This window comes from Scyliorhinus torazame, chromosome 14, assembly GCF_047496885.1.
Source record: "Scyliorhinus torazame isolate Kashiwa2021f chromosome 14, sScyTor2.1, whole genome shotgun sequence".
Classification (NCBI taxonomy): Eukaryota; Metazoa; Chordata; class Chondrichthyes; order Carcharhiniformes; family Scyliorhinidae; genus Scyliorhinus; species Scyliorhinus torazame.
This window is the reverse complement of record NC_092720.1, coordinates 198,776,795-198,794,928: the sequence shown is the minus strand read 5'-3', so window position 1 is coordinate 198,794,928 and position 18,134 is coordinate 198,776,795. Positions and strand designations below refer to the sequence as shown.

At 43.2% G+C, this 18,134-nt stretch overlaps 1 protein-coding gene across 1 annotated transcript in view; it reads right to left on the bottom strand.

Annotated features, from left to right (window-relative positions):
• LOC140390334 (uncharacterized) overlaps positions 1–18,134 on the bottom strand; it is a 141,155-nt gene that overhangs the window by 12,971 nt on the left and 110,050 nt on the right. Inside the window, exons 7-8 of the mRNA XM_072475407.1 lie at positions 3,024–3,110; positions 1,722–1,847 (exon numbers count right to left, since the gene is read on the bottom strand). Of these exons, the coding sequence (XP_072331508.1) occupies positions 1,722–1,847; positions 3,024–3,110 (213 nt within the window). The remainder of the gene's footprint in view (positions 1–1,721; positions 1,848–3,023; positions 3,111–18,134) is intronic.

The window sequence follows — 18,134 nt, the reverse complement described above, 5'->3', positions numbered from 1 at the left end:
ACTGATGCAGAAAACTACAAGGGAGATTTTACTGTTCCTTCAGTTTTGTTGCATTGATCATTCAGATGCAGTGAATATGGGAAAATCGGGCAGAAAAGAGTGCATGCCTCCAACCATTTGATTTGGCGTCCATTTAAATGAACAGACGTGAAACCAGATGACCTCTCTCTCCACCTCATTCTCCTGCATTTGCTGTGTCCGGCTGCAATAAATCCCACAAGATCCATGGGGATATCTCTATTGATCTCCCCGTGGGTCTTGTGGAATGGGTTTCCCGGCTAGTGGGCGGAGGCCTGCCCAGCTGAGGCTTCTAATTATCTTGGCAAGACCGCCCCAATCAGGAGCTGGCACGTTGGTGGGACTAAATGTTGTATTTACCTCCTGAGGCCAGTTTACTTTGACTGTGAATAAACTAGCGTTCACCCGGCTACTTAGCCTCCTGGGTCTTGACACCAGGTGGTCAAATAATCCCAACGGGAGGAACATGAAACACAAAGTCAGACGGTCATAGGTTCAAGCCCCACCTCAGTATCTTGAGCACACAATCTCGGCTAGCATTTCAGTGCAGTACTGAGGGAGTGTGCTGCACTGTTGGAGGCACTTCTTTAGGATGTGTTTCAACTGAGGTCTCTTACTCCCATTCAGGTGAATGTATCACACTGCATCACTTCAAGGCCAATATCTAACTCTCAAAATATGAGCCGGTCATTTATCTCTGATGTTTATTGAATCTTGTTGCACCTAATTTGGCTACTGTGGTCTCCTATATTAAACCGTGATTGTTCTTCAAAACGTTCACTGTTTTGAACCCCAACGAGGCCCACAGGGATGAACCGGTTGATCTCCTCTGGAGCCTCGTGGAGTACGAGCTCCCCCGCTGAGGGGTGGAGACCCATCAGCGGATTATTGGACTTGGGACATAAAAGCCGGGCCATGTCGTTGTGCGTGGTCTCAGCTGGGACTTGAATTGTGCCTGTATATAGTTTACTTTGACAATAAATATTTTTGCTGAACTCTGTGAACTGCCTAATTTTGTGAAAGTGCCCTATAAAATGCAAGTGTTTGTTCATACAACTTCAGTGAACAGCATTGTCAAGTCTACTTCAACAGTTATTGAAGGCAATTACTAATACATCGCATCCCACCCACAAACCATGCTCTAAAGCATTAAATCCAGTCCCTTTACAGAAATAAAATAGGTCAAAGAAAACAATTTGCTCAGGGACCAGGCCATAAAGGTCTCCACCAACACACTATTTGTTTTGGGAGGCATAGTGACCAATTGTATATCAATGACAGGGTTCAAAGAAAAAGCCTTAAAGCAACAGGGTGTCAGGAGTAGATCAGCAGGATGAGATCAATGGGACTTTAAAAGAAGCAAAGATTGCAAAATGAGAGTTTAATTAAGGATCTTAATATCAGGAAAGGTTTTGATTAGAGTGACATTATTAATATAACTGTTAGGGCAGCTCGGTGGCACAGTGGTTAGCACTGGGACAATGGCGCTGAGGACCCGGGTTCGAATCCCGGCGCTGGGTCACTGTTTGTGTGGAGTTTGCATATTCTCCCCATGTTTGCGTGGGTTTCACCCCCACAACACAAAGATGTGCAGATTAGGTAGATTGGCCAGGCTAAATTGCCCCTTAATTGGGGGGAAAAAAAAAAAATTGGGTACTCTAAATTTACATTTAAAAAATTATATAACTGTTATCTGAACTTACGTTTGGTTGGCAAGATCTTACTTAACATGTTTCTGTCACAAGTCATCATATTATAGGTCGAAAATATTGTGACTATGAGATGGAGACATAAAAGCACAGACAGAATCCTAGTGATTCCAGGAGACCCTGTGAAAAAAAAATAAAAGGCGAATAAAGTTATTCATTGGCTAAAAAAGGAATAGAAATGAAAACTACATATTCCTTAAAGCAATTCTTCTCATTTATAGACCCATATATGTTTCCAAGCAAAGAAGGTGTAATTTGGCCCATTAGGTCTCTGCCAGCATTTTATGATGTGGAGATGCCGGCGTTGGACTGGGGTGAGCACAGTAAGAAGTCTTACAACACCAGGTTAAAGTCCAACAGGTTTGTTTTGATGTCACTAGCTTTCGGAGCGCTGCTCCTTCCTCTTTGTTCATGATGTGGAGATGCCGATTTAACCCATGAGTGCGGCCTCAACCGGGACCTGGGATTCATGTCGCATTACATTCATCCCCCACAATCTGGCCTGCGAAATCCTACCAACTGTCCTGGCTTGGTACAATTCACACCTCTTTAACCTGGGGTTACCCCATCTCTGGATCTGTAAAGATTTAATCACCTGCTGATGCTCGCATTCCAAGCATTGTCTGGCATCTTTGAATCTGTCTATATCTATGTTTCTGGAACAGACCTCTTCATTCACCTGAGGAAGGAGCAGCGCTCCGAAAGCTAGTGACATTGAAACAAACCTGTTGGACTTTAACCTGGTGTTGTAAGACTTCTTACTGAGCATTTTATGAGAGTAACCCTAAACTAAATCACACTGCTCCACCTTCTCCCATTTTTCTCTTAAAAGGTGCAATTCTCACTGCTTAAAGAGAAGGAAATATCACCAGCTCAAACGCACATAACCCCCTGACATGGAAATATATCACCATCTATTCACTGCCACTGGAACGGACTGCCTATTAGTCCTGTCGGAGTCCTTTTACCTCATGGATTACAGTGGTTCAAGAAGGCAGCTCATCACGACCTTCTCATGGACATTTAGGGCAATAAATTTCCAGTCTTGCCAGCGACACCCGCATCTCATGAATGAATCAATTAAGAACACCTGTTCCCTGTCACGGGGTAATCTGTGCACAAACAACCCTCAAAGTAAAGGAATTCTTGCTAACTCCTCCCCGCGCTCATGAGCAAGTTTAAAGTGGCGGCTTTCAAATTGATGACTAGGATTAACATTCCTAAATCCACTATTCCTCATGGGACGACACTTTCAGAAATGATTTGTTTGCCATAACTTTATAATTGAACACTCACCGCTCTGTCCCATTACTTCAGCCAGCAAGATGGACGTTGCAATGATGTCTGTCACTGAGGTTCCGATATTGAACATTTTGTGGCAAACTGTGAATAGATAAAGCAGAGTCAGAAAGCATTGATCACACATACATGCACAAACCCTCCAGCAGTGCCTCTGGGGAATGCAACTGGTCAAGAAAAACACTGGGGAGATTTCTTATTCCTGCACTTGTGATTATTGTGTCATCCGTGTGTAGTGAATTCAGGAAAAGTGTGCAAACGCCCATTCAGTCCCCGAACGTTCCACCTCCTCCTCCACATTGAAAGCCCCCTCCCGTCAGCAGTCCAGTCCCCCCCACCACCCAACCGCCCCCCCCTTCCATCCCCCTCCCCTCCCCACATTGATCTTCAGCTCACCCCCCACCCCCACTTTGCTTCCGTGAACTAGCCTTCCCAGCTAGCCTGACAGCCCATGTCGCCGAGCATCTTACCCCCCACTGGTTCCCTTCCCCCCCACTCTTAGTGCAAACAAAGACATGAAGCAGAAACAAACAAACAGTCCCTCCCAAAGTCCAAGCACAGAGGCCCACCCCTCCTCCTGAAACAAATTCCTATATACCAGGATCGCCACCCCCCCTCGTTTTAAAGTCTAACCCCGAATGGAACATCTGCCCTACTCATCCCTTAGGTTAAGGAAGGGATGAGTAGGGCAGATGTTCCATTCGGGGTTAGACTTTAAAACAAGGGGGGGTGGCGATCCTGGTTAATAAGCAGGTGGCGTTCGAGGTGGGGAATCTAGAAGCGGACCCGGGTGGTAGATGTTATGATTAGTGGGAAGCTGGAGGGAATGGCCGTGGTATTGGTAAATATATATACCCCGAACTGGGATGAAGTTAAGTTTGTTAGACGGGTACTGGGGAAGATCCCGGACCTAGATTCACATCGACTGATTATGGAGCGAGATTTCAATATAGCCCTGGATCCAAGGCTGGACTGGTCGGGTTCTAGATCTGGGAAGTTATCATTTGGCAAAAGAACTGTGGGGGTTTATGGAGCGCATGGGGCATGAGCGCATGCACAAGGTGCATTCCCGGATAGACTTCTTTGTGTTGGACAAAACACTGCTGGCTGAGGTGGTAGATGCTGAATATTCAGCAATTGTGGTGCCAAACTATGCCCCACACTGGGTGGACCTGCAAGCCAACAAAGGAAAGGCCCAGCGGCCGCAATGGAGGTTGGATGTGGGGCATTAGCGGAGGAGGAGGTGTGCGAGCGAGTGAAGGAGGCCTTTCGGGGGTATATAAAGATCAACGATACGGGTGTGGGTCAGTAACATGGCAGGGTTTCTCAGGCTAGAGAAGATTAAGTTCACCTTAAGGGGTTCGATACAGGGGTTCGCTTGGTGGCGGCAGCCGTTCATTGACTTCTTTAAGGAAAACTGGGTGTGAGGGTGGTTCTGACTCCAGAGGTGGCGATATTTGGGGTGTTGGAAGACCCGGGGGTTGTCGAGGGGGTGAGAGAGAGGCCGATGTCTCGGCCTTTGCCTACCCGACAGCCTGGAGATGGATTTTATTGGGGTGGAGGGACTCGCCGGAAGCGGGGGTGTGGGTGAGCGACCTGGCAGAATTGCTGAGGCTGGAGAAGGTCAAGCTCACTCTCCGGGGGTCAGTGGAGGTGTTCACCCGGAGGTGAACACAGTGGGCAGCACGGTGGCACAGTGGGTTAGCCCTGCTGCCTCACGGCGTCGAGGTCCCAGGTTCGATCCCGGCTCTGGGTCAGTCCGTGTGGAGTTTGCACATTCTCCCCGTGCCTGCGTGGGTTTCGCCCCCACAACCCAAAGATGTGCAGGGTAGGTGGATTGGCCAGGCTAAATTGTCCCTTAATTGGAAAAATGAATTGGGCATTTTAATTTTTTTTAAAGAATGAAATGGACTCTTAGACGATGTGTTCCTCCTCACAGTCTGTCTGTCTGTTTTGTAAGTCTGTCCTTAATAGTTTTCTTTAATTTTGGGGGTTCTGTTTTTGATTCTTTAAGTCTGTTAGTCAGTCTGTTTAGTACTTTGAGTTTGAGTTTAGCTGAAGATTAGCTCTCTCTCTCTTCATGTTTCATTTCCAGACTTTGACCTTTTAAAAGTTACTTTCGAGCTGTCTGCCTAAGCAAAAAGATAATGTCTGTAATTCTCTGAAAGCTTCAAATTGTCTACGAATTGCCTTTTAAATGACTTTCAAATTGTAATCAATAGAAGACAAAATAAAATAATTCCTTTTGGCACCTGAGAAGTTTTAACTGAAGTTTCTGCTGAGTTCCAGTATTCGCAAAGTGCTGCTGGTAACCGAATAGCAGAGATGATATAATTCCTTCAACTTTACACAGTCGAATAATACTAGGAATCCAACAACTTGGCGTAGTCCAGAAATATATTAGATCTTACAACTTGTCGTAGTGCGCCAGGACTTTGATTCATCAACTAAGCTTCCCCCAACTTGGCGTAGTTCGGCAGGTTAAGATCCTTTCAAATTAAAAATTCTAACACTTGGCGTAGTTGGCAGGATGGGAGCATTGCTGAACGACCTTCGGAGGCCCAGGTGATGAAGGAAAGCTTCGAAGATAATCGGAGGAGGTCCGGAACCTTCGGAAAGCTTCGGAAATAATCGGAGGAGGTCTGGAACCTTCGGAAAGCTTCGGAGATAATCGGAGGAGGCCCAGAAGACAGCCGGAACCCATGGCTAGACTAGGGTAAGAAATATCTTTTTCACCCATTAAAAGTCTTAAAGTCGCATCAATCAGTACTTCGACCCTTGAAAAGAACATTTTTATAGACTGTGTTAAATCAATCAGGTGCCAGTCGTTGAAACTAAAATAAAACGGGACTGAAAAAATAGTCACGGCAGTCAGCGATCAAGGAAAATTTATGGCTGATCCAAATCAAAGTGTAGATTCAGAGCCTTTAGCAGGCAGAAAATTACTCCCCACTACATCCAAGGTGGATGCTGGAATACCAGATGTTTCTGTTGAAGATGTTGGGGGATTTTAGATCTTTCATTCGTAGACAATTTGGACGTCTGAAGTTGCCACAAAAATTGAATCAAAATATGATATCCCCAAAGGACAGTGGTCCCTTGATAATATCAAGAAGGCATGGGGTAAGACCACACGGTTAAATGGTGGAAGACGTATGAAATGGTCTTTTGCAGTAATGGCACAGCTCCAAAAACATCAAGAGACAATTGCAAAAACTAAATTTGATCATGAGTATAGGTCCACAAAAGACCAACTAATTGCAGTTGTTGAAGAATTGCGAGAGGCAAAATCTAAACTTGAGCATTATGATGAAATTAAAACAGAATTGCGAGATGCAAAATCCAAACTTGAGCATTATGATGAAATTAGAACAGAATTGCGAGATGCAAAATCCAAACTTGAGACAGATTTGCAAAACAAAACCTCTGAACTCCAGCAGTTATCTTTTCAAATAGCAGAATTCAAAATTCAAGTTTTTAAAGTGGAGTCAGAATACCAACAGTTGCAATTGAAAACTGAGTGAATTGAACTTGAAAATTGCAAGTTAATCGAAGAAAGATGTGTTTTAGCTGAACACTGCAAAATTTCTGTGCAGAAATTTGAACAGCACAAACTCAGAAAGCAGCCCAAGCACCCCACCTAGTGGCACAATCGGCAATTGCACAGCCGAGAACAAATGTCAAGAATAAATCAGTTCCTTTGTCAGATGAATCAGACGAAGATAGTGCTCAAATCCAACCCATGTTACCTGCTGCTCCAGCGGCGGCTGTTGCAGCACCTGGAGGAATATCAGCAGTAACTACAATTTCACCACTAGCGCCAGGGCAAACATGTACCCTTGCTCCATTAAAATCATGTAAGAAAATACCACAATGTCTTTTCTGTGGTAGAGTAGGACACTGGATGGCAAAATGCTATCAAAAACAACGGATGGATTCGAGAGATGATAATGAAGTAGACAATGTTCACTACAATACATTTCCACCTCGTGGGCAACCATCTAACGCGTACCAACAAGACACACCCAGTATGGCTTCTGGTCAGCAACACTGGCTAAGCAACTACAACCGTGGTTTGCTTTTACAGTTAATCAGAAACAGTATCACAATAGCCCAACTGTTTACCACATGGCTTTACAGAAACATCTCAGGCAACTGCCTGTTCGGCCTTCCACCATTATCCAATATGAAGATGATGTTCTAATAACCTCCATCAATAAAGATGATCATGACAAAGACTTACGGGTGGTCTTGAACCACCTCAGTACTAACAGTCAGAAAGCTAGCTTTCACAAAGCACAAATTGCCCAGAAAGAAGATGTTTACTTGGGACAGGAAATTTCCAGAGGAAAAAGGGAACTTACTCAGAACAGAATGGCTGCCATCAAAGCAGCTAAAGAAACCTCAATGTATCGCTAAAAAGTTGCCAAGAACTGTCAACTTAAGAAAACTGTCATTATTCTGAACGCTGCTTTATTAATTTAAAGAAATTAACATATCTTGTTAGCTGTGTTTCCTTTAGCAGAATCGACAAATTCATCTACAGAAAATCAAGATACAGCACAAGATTGGTTCAGTTATATATTTAATAAGTTATTGTATTAGATATTTTAAAATAATTGTTTAAAATTAGCCTGGAAATTAAAACTTCAAACAATGTGGAAGCTGGTTTAAAAAAACAACACAAATTTGATTAAAAGCAAATCTATATTCCAAAAGAACAGATCGTTCAAAGACATTTGATAACGGGAATTTGGCAGCAATCCAACTTTTACTACCAGTCCATTTGAGTGACAAATTTTTTTTTTTTTAAAACGTTAAGAGTTGCGAATGGCATCATTCCAAGCTATACGCCCCTTTTTGTCTCTGCAAGAAAATTAACCCTTTCAACAAGCTTTTGTGTATAATCCAGAGGATGTCAATTTTGATAATCATTTTACCATTTATTACTAGATCATATGTTCAACTTTTTATTGTATAATCATTTTATTTGTACACATGAAGTTATTATTAATTGTTTATTGCTGAATTATGTAATCATGATATCAATTTTCAATCAGTATATCAATGTTCCGTAGTATTACAAAATCGAATGGCACTTGACTATGTGCTAGCTGAAAAAGGTGGCACCTGCGCCCTGATTGGTGCAGGGTGTTGCACTTTCATTCCCGATAACTCTAAAGAAGTTAAAGATTTGGCATTACATATCCAAAAAGAAATCAAAAAACTTTGATCCACCCCAATTTATCTCTCTATGGGATAAAATTTGCGGGTGGTTTGGACACATTGGAATGTCCACAATAAGAATAATCCTATTCTCCTGTGTAGTTGTGCTCATCATTTACATAACATACCAATGCGCTAAGTGCATAAAAAAACTATTCGCTAAACGCAGGGGACCAACTATCAGAATGATTCAAACTAACCCAACTGTACCCCCAATTGATGAACTTGAGCTGAAATACTATTATTGAAATGTTACTGATCAATCAACTATTTGACTGTATTATTAACATATTGTATAATTTACTAATACTGAATCAGTAGTATCAAATTTGATTAATTTATTATAATAATTATTTTGAAATGCCCGTTGCAATGCTAAGTGTCCATTCTATTGTTTAAAACTGTAAACCCGTAACAGCCTCCCCGAACAGGCGCCGGAATGTGGCGACTAGGGGCTTTTCACAGTAACTTAATTGAAGCCTACTTGTGACAATAAGCAATTTTCTTTTTTTTTCATTTAATGACAATATGAATGAGTTATTCTTTGCGCTTTTACCTATCCTATCACATTAATGATGTCTTTTATCTTTTCTGATATATCTCACTTAATTTTTCGATTTATCAAAGGGCCGACTGTAGAAGCCAGGTATTTTGAATACAACTAGTATAGGTAAAAGATAGATGTTTAAGCATAAATATTAAGCCCCAGTTTTAAATACTCATTTAAAAATGAGAATTCCAGCACCCATAAATTCAAGTCTTCAATAGATACATGAAACAGCATAAAATTCCATCATAGATTATAACAACACAGTTGCAAGACAATTTGACACTGCTTGTACTATTGTCAAGGACAAGGGCTGAGTTCCATGGCAATGAGGTGGCAGGAGTCCAGTGCAGTTTGTAAGAGCATTGAATCAAATATATATTTGATTCAGCTTTCTCGATATGAAGTCTCCATTGTTACATTAGCCAAGCTAGCTTAAAACCAGTTTATTGCTGGTAAAGATTAGCAGAATATCACATTCCATAACATGCAGACATGAAACAATTAAAAGCTAATGTTGCACATTGAAGATGGACGGCTTGCCATCAAATCAAATGTGTTTGAGTCTAACCCAAACCAATTCGGATTATATTGGGGTGTGATTAGATGACTTAAGACAGATATGAAAGTGTATAACTGAAAGGTTTCCGCCCGCCATTTTAGTCTTTTGCGGGATGTTAGTCTGTGTCAGTGATGTAGTCTGTCAGAGTGTTAGTCTGTCTGTCTGTTAGTCAGTCTGTCCTTAATTGCTGTCTTTAATTCTCTTAGTCTGTCTGTTTAGTAAATCTGACTGTTTAGTAAGTCTGTCCTTAATAGTTTTCTTTAATTTTGGGGGTTCTGTTTTTGATTCTTTAAGTCTGTTAGTCAGTCTGTTTAGTACTTTGAGTTTGAGTTTAGCTGAAGATTAGCTCTCTCTCTCTCTTCATGTTTCATTTCCAGACTTTGACCTTTTAAAAGTTACTTTCGAGCTGTCTGCCTAAGCAAAACGATAATGTCTGTAATTCTCTGAAAGCTTCAAATTGTCTACGAATTGCCTTTTAAATGACTTTCAAATTGTAATCAATAGAAGACAAAATAAAAGAATTCCTTTTGGCACCTGAGAAGTTTTAACTGCAAATTTCTGCTGAGTCCCAGTAATCGCAAAATGCTGCTGGTAACCGAATAGTAGAAATAATATAAATTCCTTCAACTTTACACAGTCGAATAATACTAGGAATCCAACACTTGGCGTAGTCCAGAAATATATTAGATCTTACAACTTGTCGTATTGCTCCAGGACTTTGATTCATCAACTAAGCTTCCCCAACTTGGCGTAGTTCGGCAGGTTAAGATCCTTTCAGATTAAAGATTCTAACAGCCCCTCGCCTGGATCACAAAAACCTCGCTTTTACCCATATTCAATTTATACCCCAAGAACTGGCCAAATTCCCCCAAGATCCGCATAATCTCCCCCATCCCCCCAGCGGGTCAGAAATATATAGGAGTAGGTCGTCTGCATGTAACGAGACCCTGTGCTCCACGCCGCCCTCCCCGGACTAGCCCCTTCCAGTCTTTTGATGCTCTCAGCGCCAACACCAATGGCTCTATAACCAAGGCAAATAACAATGGGAAGAGGGGTCATGAGAATGTTACTTTAAGAAATGGTAGTCTGCTAAAGTTATTGCAGTGATGTCAGAGTGTGGGTGGAGCTGAGCTCTGGCTGTGTTTTTTAGATTCACTTGGAGAAAAGCTTGGGTGTGTCTGTGTTTTTTTGGTTTTGTTTCAGTGTTGGAGCTGCAGCCAGCCACAGAATGTGTGATGTTGATCTCTCTGCCATGTAAAGACTATCTCTTGATCATTTGGTGAATTCAGAGTGATAACTGTTCTCAGGAGTAAATCTAAACCTGATGTGCTTCTGTTAAAAGTTTTTTTTTAATGTCTTATGGATGTTAAAAGGAAGCTTAAGGATTACTGAGTGTTGTATTCTTTGGGGGTTGTATTTGAATTGATGGTTGCTAAGATGTTCACTGTATGTTTTAAAAAGGAAAGTTGAGTTCATAGAATAAACATTGTTTTGCTTTAAAAAATACCTTTCGATTTCTGCTGTACCACACCTGTAGAGTGGGCCATGTGCTCCCCATACCACAATCTAGTAAAAGTCGTGGGTCACGGTTCTCTAAACCCTAGCCCATAACAAATTGGGGGCTTGAGGGGGATAAAAGTATATCTAATGGATTGGCTAAGTGAACTTAAAGACAGTGAGGGATGAGCATATTGTGGTTGCTTTTCAGGTGTGGTATTTCAGTTTAAGTAGGGAGTGTGTTGTGGACAATGGCTCTTTCAGAGGCTCTGAAGTTTTTGGGGGTGGAGACGGTCACATGCAGTACCTTACGGACAGAGACTAAAAGCAGGCTGTTAGATTTGGCAAAAATATTGAAGTTAACATTACCTGACAAAATGTGAAAAGGTGAGTTAATTATGGCGGTGGCTAAGCATTTAAAATTGCCTGAGATAGAGTTTGACTCAATGGAAATGGCAAAAATTCAGTTACAAATTAAACAAATGGAACATGAGAAAGAAATAAAGCAGCTTGAATACGAAAGAGAGAGAGGAAAAAGAGAGAGAGTTTGAACTTCGGAAAATGGCCATGAAACATGACAGTCAGTTAAAATTGGCGGATTTAAAGGGAAACTTACAGTTTGAGGATAGTGATGAGGATAAAGAGAAAGAGGTCAAAGTCAGAGGCTTGGTGGGGATCTATTTAAATATGTCCAAGCATTGCCAAGGTTTGACGAGACGGAGGTAGAAGACTTTTTCATTTCATTTGAGAAGGTGGCTAAACAAATGAAATGGCCACAGGACATGTGGGTATTACTGATTCAAACAAAGCTAGTAGGTAGGGCTGGTGAAGTGCTAGCATCACTACCGGAGGAGGTATCTGGGACGTATAAGGAGGTGCAAAAAATCCAACTTAGGTGCATATGAACTAGTGCCTGAAGCCTACAGACAAAGATTTAGAAATTTAAGGAAAGAATTTGGTCAAACATACTTGGAGTTTGAAAAGATCAAACAGTAATTTTGATAAATGGATAAGGGCTTTGAAAATAGACCAAACGTATGAAGCTCTCAAAGAAATTATACTTTTGGTGGAGTTTAAAAATTCAATTCCTGATGTTGTGAGAAGTTATGTGGAAGAGCAGAAGGTTAAAACTGCGAGGTTAGCAGCAGAAATGGCAGATGATTATGAATTAGTTCATAAATCAAAGCTTCGTTTCCGACATCAGTTGCAGCCTGTGAGGGATAGAAACTGGGGACATGAGAAATACTCAAGTGGTAAAGGTAAAGGTGATCTGATGGGAGATAATAAGGAGTGTACCTCAGATTTTTTTTTTAATCCAGGAGGATGGAAAAGAAATGAAAAATTTCAAATGTTTTCACTGTAATAAACTAGGCCATGTAAATTCACAGTGTTGGTGGTTGAAGAGAAGCACTGGGAAGGCTGATGTGGTAAAACAGGATAAGGCAGTGGGGTTTGTTAAAGTGGTAAAGGAAAGCCCAAGTGAAGCAAAGGAGGTGCAAAAGATTGTACAGCCTGATTGAGAGATGCTTGATAAGAAGGTGCCATTTGTCTTTAAAGAATTTACTTGTGTGGGTAAAGTTTACTCATGTGTATCAGGAGGAGCAGGTAAAGAAGTCACAATTTTAAGAGATACGGGAGCTAGCCAATCTTTAATAGAACATTACAGCGCAATACAGGCCCTTCGGCCCTCGATGTTGCGCCGACCTGTGAAACCACTCTAAAGCCCATCTACACTATTCCCTTATCGCCCATATGTTTATCCAATGACCATTTGAATACCCTTAGTGTTGGCGAGTCCACTACTGTTGCAGGCAGGGCATTCCACACCATTACTACTCTCTGAGTAAGGAACCTACCTCTGACATCTGTCTTATATCTTCACCCCTCAATTTAAAGCTATGTCCCCTCGTGCTAGACATCACCATCCGAGGAAAAGGGCTCTCACTGTCCACACTATCCAACCCTCTGATCATCTTGTATGCCTCAATTAAGTCACCTCTTAACCTTCTTCTCTCTACAGAAAACAGCCTCAAGTCCCTCAGCCTTTCCTCATAAGATCTTCCCTCCATACCAGGCAACATTCTGGTAAATCTCCTCTGCACCCTTTCCAATGCTTCCACATCCTTTCTATAATGCGGCGACCAGAATTGCACGCAATACTCCAAATGCGGCCGCACCAGAGTTTTGTACAGCTGCAACATGACCTCATGGCTCCGAAACTCAATCCCTCTACCAATAAAAGCTAACACACCGTACGCCTTCTTAACAACCCTCTCAACCTGAGTGGCAACTTTCAGGGATCTATGTACATGGACACCGAGATCTCTCTGCTCATCCACACTGCCAAGAATCTTACAATTAGTCCAGTACTCTGTCTTCCTGTTATTCCTTCCAAAATGAATCACCTCACACTTTTCTGCATTAAACTCCATTAGCCACCTCTCAGCCCAGTGCTGCAGCTTATCTATGTCCCTCTGTAACTTGTAACAGACTTCCGCACTGTCCACAACTCCACCGACTTTAGTGTCATCTGCAAATTTACTCACCCATCCTTCTACGCCCTCGTCCAGGTCATTTATAAAAATGACAAACAGCAGTGGCCCCAAAACAGATCCTTGTGGTACACCACTAGTAACTGGACTCCAGTCTGAACACTTCCCATCAATCACCACCCTTTGTCTTCTTCCAGCTAGCCAATTTCTGATCCAAACTGCTAAATCTCCCTGAATCCCATGCTTCCGTATTTTCTGCAGTAGCCTACCGTGGGGAACCTTATCAAACACTTTACTGAAATCCATATACACCACATCAACTGCTTTACCCTCATCCACCTGTTTGGTCACCTTCTCAAAGAACTCAATAAGGTTTGTGAGGCACGACCTACCCTTCACGAAACCGTGTAAGAGAGGAGGAGTTCTGTGGTTTGGGAAGAATATTGCCAGAAAAGGTGGTAATATGTGGATTTCAGGGTGAGAGGAGTAGTGTTCCATTATATATTTTTTTTAAATAAATTTAGTGTACCCAATTATTTTTTTCCAATTAAGTGGCAATTTAGCATGACCAATCCACCTACCCTGCACATCTTTGGGTTGTGGGGGCGAAACCCACGCAAACACGGGGAAAATGTGCAAACTCCACACGGACAGTGACCCAGAGCCGGGATCGAACCTGGGACCTCGGCGCCGTGAGGCAGCAGGGCTAACCCACTGTGCCACCGTGCTGCCCCCTTGTGTTTCATGATATAAGGTAAGGTTGGAAAGTCCAGTGAAGAGTGGTGAAGTGGTAGCAGGAGTAATAGAGAAATTATCTTGTCCAGGAATACAGTTTATCTTGGGTAATGATACAGCTGGATCACAGGTGGGAGTGATGCCTACTGTGGTTGATAAGCCAGTGGAAAATCAGACAATTGAAGTGCAATTATCAGAAACTATTTTTGCCAGAATGGTGATGGCTGAGAGCAGGAGGGGTGGGACGGGTGGCGGGGGGTGGTGAGAACCTCCTGATTCAGCTGGTGACATGGAATGTCAGAGAGTTGGGAAGCCTGGTGAAACGGGCAAGAATGTTTGCGCATTTAAAGAATCTGAGGGCCAACGTGGTGCTGTTGCAGGAGACCCTCTGTGGGTGAAGGGCCAGATAAGGCTTTGTTAAGGTGGTGAGTTGGATGTTCCTCGGGATTTGATAGTAGGGCCCGGAGGTAGTCAAAAAAATATTTTAAAAATATACTAAACCATTTTTGATCAGATGGTTGAAAAAGAACAAGAACAGGTGGAGGATGAGGCGGATATTTTTAGTTCAGGAAAATTGGCTCGCTGAGTTTCAACAGAAAGATGTAGAAATAAAACGGATGTATCAGAAAGCATATATGGAAAAGGAATCTGAGTGTATACCCGGGTGTTATTACGGTAAAAATGATGTCTTGGTGAGAAAATGGAGACCTTTACATATGCAGGCGGATGAAAAGTGGGCAGAAGTTCATCAAGTAGCATTGCCGGTAGGGTATAGAAAGGAGGTGTTGCGAGTTGCACATGAGGTACCAGTGGGAGGTCATTTGGGAATAAGGAAAACTCAAGCTAAAATACAAAAATATTTTTATTGGCCTGGACTACATAAAGATGTAGTTAAATTTGGTCAATCATGTCACACATGTCAAGTGATAGGGACACCTCAAGCAGTGATAAAACCAGCGCCCTTAATATCCATTCCAGCATTTGAGGAACCTTTTACAAGGGTCCTAATTGATTGCGTAGGACCGCTTCCTAAAACGAAAAGTGGGAATCAATATCTTTTGACGATAATGGATGTGTCTACTAGGTTTCCAGAGGCCATTCAAGTCCGTAATATTACAGCTAAAAAGATTGTGGAGGATTTACTTAAATTCTTTACTAGATATGGACTACCCACAGAAATACAATCGGATCAAGGATCAAATATAACCTCCAGATTATTCAAAGAAGTTATGGATAGTTTAGGAATAAAATAATTTAAATCAACTGCGTACCATCCAGAATCGCAGAGTGCGTTGGAAAGGTGGCATCAGACATTAAAGTCAATGTTGAGGGCTTATTGTCACAATTAGCCAGAGGATTGGGATAAAGGAATTCCATTTGTACTTTTTGCAATTAGGTATGCGCCTAAGGAGTCAACCAAATTCAGTCCTTTTGAACAAATTTTTGGTCATGAGGTAAGAGGACCACTTAAATTGATTAAGGAAAAATTGGTGAGTGAGAAATCGGAAATTACATTATTTGATTATGTGTCAAATTTTAGGAAACGATTAAATAGAGTAGGTGAATTGGCGAGACAACATTTAAAAGTTGCACAAAATGTGACGAAACGGTGATCGAACCTGGGACCTCGGCGCCGTGAGGCAACCGTGCTAACCACTTGCACCACCGTGCTGCCCCCATTGACTTTCCTAAAGAACGACTTGGGGTCAAAGATAGGGAGGTTCCGAAACACGAACAGAAGCCTAGGCAGCACCATCATTTTGACCATCCTGCTAGCGACAGTGGCAACATGTCCCACCTCTTACAATCCGCCTTCATCCCCTCCACCAATCGAGCCAAGTTCAGTTTGTGCAGCTGGGCCCAGCTCCTCGCCACATGGATACCAAGGTACCGGAGGCTCATTCCCACCACACGAAACGGCAACTCCCCTCGTCTCCTTTCTTTCCCTCTGGCATTAATTGGGAACATCTCACTCTTTCCTCTATTAAATTTATATCCTGAAAACTGGCCGAATTCCCCCAGAATCTCCATAATCCCGCCAATGCTGCCCGCCGGGTCCGAGATATACAATAACAGGCCGTCCGTGAGACCTTATGTTCAGTAGACCCTCACTCAATTCCGCTCCAATCCCTCAATGCCCTAATTGCCATTGCTAATGGCTCTATCGCCAAGATGAAAAGCAACAGGAAGAGCGGGCACCCCTGCCGCGTCCCACGGTGCAGGCCAAAGTACCCCAAACTCATTTGATTCATCTGCACGCTCACCACTGGAACCGTGGGCGGCATTGTAGCACAGTGGTTAGCACTGTGGCTTCACTGTGCCAGGGTCCCAGATTCGATTCCCAGCTTGGGTCACTGTCTGGGCGGAGTCTGCACGTTCTCCCCGTGTCTGCGTGAGTTTCCTCCGGGTGCTCCGGTTTCCTCCCACAAAGTCCCGAAAGATAGCCTGGCATCTACATTCAGTAACGATATTGGGCGGTACGACCCACACTGCTCCGGGTCCTTATCCTTTTGTAGAATCAGGGCGATGGAAGCCTCGAAATTATAGGGGGGGGGGTTAAACTATTGATGAAGCCCTGGCAGTACCACATCTGATGAAATGTCAACAGTCTACTGTTGATGTAAACAGGCACACAGTGACTGCTGATGAAACACTGGCAACAATATCTTAGAAGATATTTCAACAGCAGCAGTCTGCTGGCAGTTAATGAGAACTGTGGTTATAGACATGACTGGGTGACTCCTGGAACGTGTGTGTAGCATTGCAGATTGGGCTAGTATCTAATCGCCACACAGCTAACAGCTATTGGGAACATGATCATCAAGATGCAGGTCTTCACTTTGCATTTTGACTTGATAAATAAATAGATTGTCATTGAAAATGGTCTTCATTTAAAAAACAAAGATTTAGAGTACCGAATTTATTTCTTCCAATTAAGGGGCAATTTAGCGTGGTCAATCCACCTATCCTGCACATGTTTGGGTCGTGGGGACGAAACTCACGCAAACAATGGGAGAATGTGCAAACTCCACACAGACAGTGACCCAGAGCTGGGGTCGAACCTGAGATCTCGGCACCGTGAGGCAGCAGTGCTAAGCACTGTGCCACCGTGCTGCCCCTGTCTTCATTTTTTAAAAAGGTGGCTGTGTTAACTTTCCCTCAATGGTGCATAAACAGCATTCTATGTTAACTCATGCTTTAGGACAGATGACAGGCGGCACGGTAGCACAGTGGTTAGCACTCTTGCTTCACAGCGGCAGGGTCCCAGGTTCGATTCCCGGCTTGGATCACTGTCTGTGTGGAGTCTGCACGTTCTCCTGCGCGGGTTTCCTCCGGGTGCTCCGGTTTCCTCCCACAAGTCCCGAAAGACGTGCTGTTAGGTAATTTGGACATTCTGAATTCTCCCTCTGTGTACCCAAACAGGCGCCGGAATGTGGCGACTAGGGGCTTTTCACAGTAACTTCATTGCAATGTTAATGCAAGCCTACTTGGGACAATAAAAATTATTATTCAAAAATATTATTATTGTACAGCAGCTGGAGCCAATCCACAAACCTCTGACCAAACCTGAACCAGCCCAATACCTCCAACAAATACGCCCACTTCACTCGATCAAAAGCCTTCTCCCCGTCCATTGCCACCACCACCTCTACCTCCTGCAGCCCCTCCCACCCCACCCGAGGGCATCATAATTACATGGAGTAACACAACGTGCCCAGTGGTAGCGGCCACGCTGAGAACGTGGACCCAGTTGAGACAGCTCTTCGGGATAACCAAAATATGCCCTAGGGCCCCCATCTGCGGCAATCACAGATTCCCCCCAGCCATGCTAGATACCACCTTCAAAAGATGGAGGCAGGACGGGGGCACATTGACGGTCGGGGCCTTCTACGCAGGGCGCAGACTGGCGACACTGGACGAACTGACGAGGAACTGGAAACTAGCAAAAGGACAGGAATTGAGACACCTCCAAATAAAACATTTTCTCCGCAAAGAGACAGTGGGGTACCCCGGGGCCCCAGAAAGCACACTACTAGAGGACCTGATAG